The sequence below is a fragment of the Helianthus annuus genome, chromosome 14 (assembly GCF_002127325.2).
Source record: "Helianthus annuus cultivar XRQ/B chromosome 14, HanXRQr2.0-SUNRISE, whole genome shotgun sequence".
Taxonomy (NCBI): Eukaryota; Viridiplantae; Streptophyta; class Magnoliopsida; order Asterales; family Asteraceae; genus Helianthus; species Helianthus annuus.
Genome location: NC_035446.2, coordinates 151,059,200 through 151,063,606, shown reverse-complemented (window position 1 = coordinate 151,063,606; position 4,407 = coordinate 151,059,200). Strand labels below are relative to the sequence as shown.

Sequence of the window (4,407 nt, the reverse complement as noted above, 5' to 3'; positions counted from 1 at the left end):
CTTTTGTGTTTTAAAGTGACCTTGTTGCTATATGAATTTTAGGTCTGGTGTTTTGGATATGCATAATTACCGAGTGTCACATATCCATTGCCCTCCCCTTCCTCCTTGGATGTTAGTCTTTCTAAGTTTTTCTATGTTCTTTACATGTTCTTTTTCGTTATATATTTTCATAATTCAAAGTTCGTAATATCTAGCATGTTTGTTTATCAAATTAGGAAATCATGTATGTTGTATGGTGCCGGATTCCCTCTATCCCCCCCAAGGAAACCCGCATGGCTTCCTGAACATTCAGTAAGACATTTATTTTTACCTATTTAGCTCCATGACACCACTGCTAAATTCCCAGCATCAAATTCAATAATTGCGCTATGTGTTTATTATTTAATTGGTTACTGAAAAGAAGCATGTATGTTTGAGTTAGTACATACCTATGTGCAGATCTATGCAGTTGCGTCAACTTCTAGCAATGGACTCCACCTTTTAGATTTTTATCCACACAGCAGCTCCCCATGCCATGTAGATTATGAGTAAGAAACGTCCCACCTTTTCTTTTCCCATCAAAGCTAAACTTTGATCTTATTTTTAACTGCCATTATTCCTGTAGTGATTCAAAGAGTCATCGGGAGACTGTCAAGCATAAGCAAAGCGTTTTTGTGCCGCTATCTAAACGTGTTACGTCTTGTGCCATTCATCCGCTTAATGGCACCATTGTTGCTGGAACCATGGTGGGTATACGGACAATCATACATACATACATACATACTGCACTCTTTTATATTGTTTTCCATTTTTAATGAATGCGTTGTTAAGGCTAATGTAACAATTAATGATGTTTTTTGAATAGAATGCATCTTTATTAACGATTTCCCAAAAGCACCTTTGCAAGAAAGGAGATGGTGAAGATGAGCAATCATGAAAGAGGATAGACCCTGGAACTACAAATCATAATACAGAGGCCAATGAGATACTTGTAATACAAGCATACAGCTATATCCATATAAAATACATGATATGATGTTTGTAATACAAGCAAGCCACTACATCCATATACAATACATGATATGATGTGCAGGGAGTAGAGGTGTTGTTGAGGGTGGAATATATGTTGTGGGGTATTACAATGTAAAAAAATTCACATTAAGGAAAATGTTTTTGATTGAATCTCTCTCTACCATATGGAATATAATGATTCTTTTTATTTTATCATGTGTGCCTTGTATGTGACAATATTTAACATAGCTATTTAATAGTCGTCATATTTGAAATTTAATGATTATTTACTACAAAACATTTAGGAATCGATAGAAGGGAAAGTAAGTGTGATGAATATCATATAGTTGTCAATTGGTAATAGTTGAAGGGCTCAGTTGTAGCTTTGTGATCAACAAATAACTAACTTGTAGTTGGTCCTAAATATGCTATTCTCTCAATTGTACTTTATATCAGATATGGAATGAGAAGCACCTAACTTTGAATTGAATCTATCTATTCTATCTGAATTCTTTCTGAACTTTGTCCTCCAACATTGCTATAAGTGCTGACGGTCGACGGACTCCATTGTTATAAGATTTCTTACCTCAACCTCATAATATCAACATCATTATCTTTTGTTATGAATTTCTCAACTTCAACTTCACCACTTCACGAATAAAATGAAGTCTACATTAATATGCTTTGTTCATTCACGGAACATTTTATTTTTATACAATTGAACTGCCCCTGGTTATCACACCTAACCACATCATCTTTAAACTTCGTCCCCAATTCCTGCCCAAATGATCTTTGTCTAGGTGATTGTTTCAACCCATACAATGATCTTTTCAATAAACAGACCATATCTTCCTTTCCTGGTTCTTCAAATCCCAAAGGTTGGCTCATGTATTTCTCTTCTAGATTACCAGGCAGAAAAACTGTTTTAACATCCAATTGTTCTAGCTCTAAATCAATGACTGCAGTAAGAGCTAGCATTATTTTGATTGAAGACTGTTTAACAACAGGGGAAATATCTCACTATAGTCTACACCTAATCTTTGTGTAAACCCTTTAGCTACTAATCTGGCTTTGAATCTTGGGCCTTCAACTTCTGGAATTCCTTCAACTCCATTTATATGGTATAACTTTCTGCCCCATAGGTTCTCAGTCAATACCCAAGTTTGATTATCATGTAGTGACATGATCTCATCTTTGATAACTTCCTTCCACTTCTCTTTTTCTTTTGAAGTAATTGCTTTTTTGAAAGATAAAGGTTCATTAGAATCTTCCATTTCAACTGCCATAAACACATAAGCTGAAATATCCTCCTGATGGATTGGTAAAATTCCTTAGCTTAATGGTTTTAATTTTGGTTAATTACACGAAGTTACTTTCTAGAATACACTACTTTGATATGGTTTGTGTTTTGCAGGCATTGACGGGTTTAAGGTGCATTTTGGAGAATTACTGAAGCTTTGGGCGGATGCTAGAGAGAACATAATTGAAGAAAATGCAAAAAGAGGCAAAACTGAGCTGAACTCTGCGCCAGAAACAGTCCAAACTTCATTTTGGCTTATCCTGAGCTAGAAAATGAGTTTCGGGGCTTATAATATATGCATTTGGGGTAGCTCGACGAGACGAATCAAAATATAAGGTTTTGAAAGGCAAGAAATTGTCGCATTATCTACTGCACACTGGCTGATTGGTAAAAACGAGATTTTTTTAGAGAAAAAGTCAGTTTTGGAAAAGGGGGAGTTACACTTTGTTATTCCTTCAACTTCCATTCATTGGAAAAAAAAAAAAAAAAACACTTCATCTTCATCCATTCTCCACCATCCAAACCCTAACCCCTAACCCTCAACTCTCCTTCAAGACTCAAGATTATGGTTCGGTGCTCGTATTCATCCTCCGGTGATCGTGCCTCTTCGACCATGAACGACCATGAACGGTTAGTCACTTCGGTTTCACCCCGGTATATATTGTTGTAAGAATTTCTAGGGTTTATGAATTTGTATTTTCATGTGATTTTGTGACAAATTGTTTAGTATTTGAAACCTTTGATAATTGTCGTGCATTTGAATTGAATTTGTGAATTGTCGAATGATTATAAAAATTGACTTTGCGAAATGAATTTGTGCACTTATGCCTTATCGTAGGTTAGGATTTACATGTCCGAGGTAACGAAGTGTATTACGGTCCGTTGTCTATGACGTCGATAACAATTGGCACCTAAGCTACGTGATAGTAATCCGTTAATCACTATATGCAATTGAATCAAGTTAAAACACGTAGGAACCCTAGGTCTTGAAATAATCGAACCGGGTGTGGAACTTGTCTCTAATTTCTTGTTTTAATCATTTAGTAATTTAGTTGCAATTTTAGTTAATCACAAGTGTTTTAGATAATACCAATTGTCGGGTCACTCCGATTTATTTTCCAACCTAATAAACTTAAAAAAAAATTAGCAATCTTCATAATCACATTGTACATTTTTGTAAATAGTCTAACTAGTCGAACAGGTCGTGCAATACTGACCACAAGCTCTTCGTGGATTCGATACCCGACTTACCCTAGCTACCTAGGTTTAATTGGGTTTTTGACTGATCGGGACGACACGGTCACTTCAAAATGGCGCCGCTACCGGGGAGCTAGTGCGCTTAGTATTGGATTATTCGTTTGATTTGTTTATATTGGGTAGTTTTAAATCTTAAAAAAAATTAATTTTAGTTTTAGTATGCTTTCTTTTTTTTTTCTATTTGATTTTACTTTGGGTAGTCGACTTTTGTCTGTACAGGTATATGTTTTGCAAGCACCTTATTTCACCATGAATTGGGTAGATGATGACCCATGTATATGTTGTGGGAGCAACTGTCACTGGGTTGAGGATTGTCCGATGTTTGAAGTTAAATACGGAAATCGTGGGAGGTATTGCTCTGAATATAGGCGAGAAAAAGGATATGTGAGGGTTTGCTATGATGATGACGGGATACCCTTCTATTATCCCAACTTTGAACCACCTCCACCACCAGAGCAAGAAAGCGAAGCTTACCAGTCATGCGCTTGTTGTGGAAAAGTTCGCATACATGAAGATTGCCCAGTGTTTTGGAAAGATCCAGTGTTTTGGAAAGGAAAAATAAAGTCCGGTAACAAGCCACCTTCATATCAGGGATACCATCAGTCAAATGTCAACAACAATTATGAGCCAAAGTGGGATTATGATAGTTATGAACCCGAGATGCCACGTTTCCCAAGTTACCAGGAGGAGTATGACGACTATTATTATGAATACCCTCAGCCAGCATACGAGGAGCCTCAAGATTCAGTAAACTCTAAGTTTGATGCAATCATGGACTTGATGGTGGAAATTATAAGAATTATTCAAGATGTCCTCTCTCATTCCTTTACGTATCAATATATAGTTAGAATAACCAAGTC

General features: G+C 36.2%; 1 protein-coding gene across 1 annotated transcript; it reads left to right on the top strand.

Moving 5' to 3' along the window:
* On the top strand, positions 1 to 1,094 carry LOC110906016. Its single transcript, XM_035983374.1, has 5 exons — positions 1 to 111; positions 216 to 291; positions 439 to 527; positions 605 to 725; positions 845 to 1,094. The coding sequence occupies exons 1-5, from the start codon at positions 32 to 34 to the stop codon at positions 914 to 916; spliced, it is 438 nt and encodes a 145-aa protein (XP_035839267.1). The 5' UTR covers positions 1 to 31; the 3' UTR covers positions 917 to 1,094.
* Positions 1,095 to 4,407: the final 3,313 nt, after the last annotated feature.

Coding starts and splice junctions, on each gene's coding strand:
- LOC110906016 (XM_035983374.1), top strand. CDS start 32: ATGAATTTTAGGTCTGGTGTTTTGGATATGCATAATTACCGAGTGTCA. Junction 528..604: donor CCATGCCATGTAGATTATGA/GTAAGAAACGTC, acceptor TTATTCCTGTAG/TGATTCAAAGAGTCATCGGG. Junction 726..844: donor CCATTGTTGCTGGAACCATG/GTGGGTATACGG, acceptor TTTTTTGAATAG/AATGCATCTTTATTAACGAT.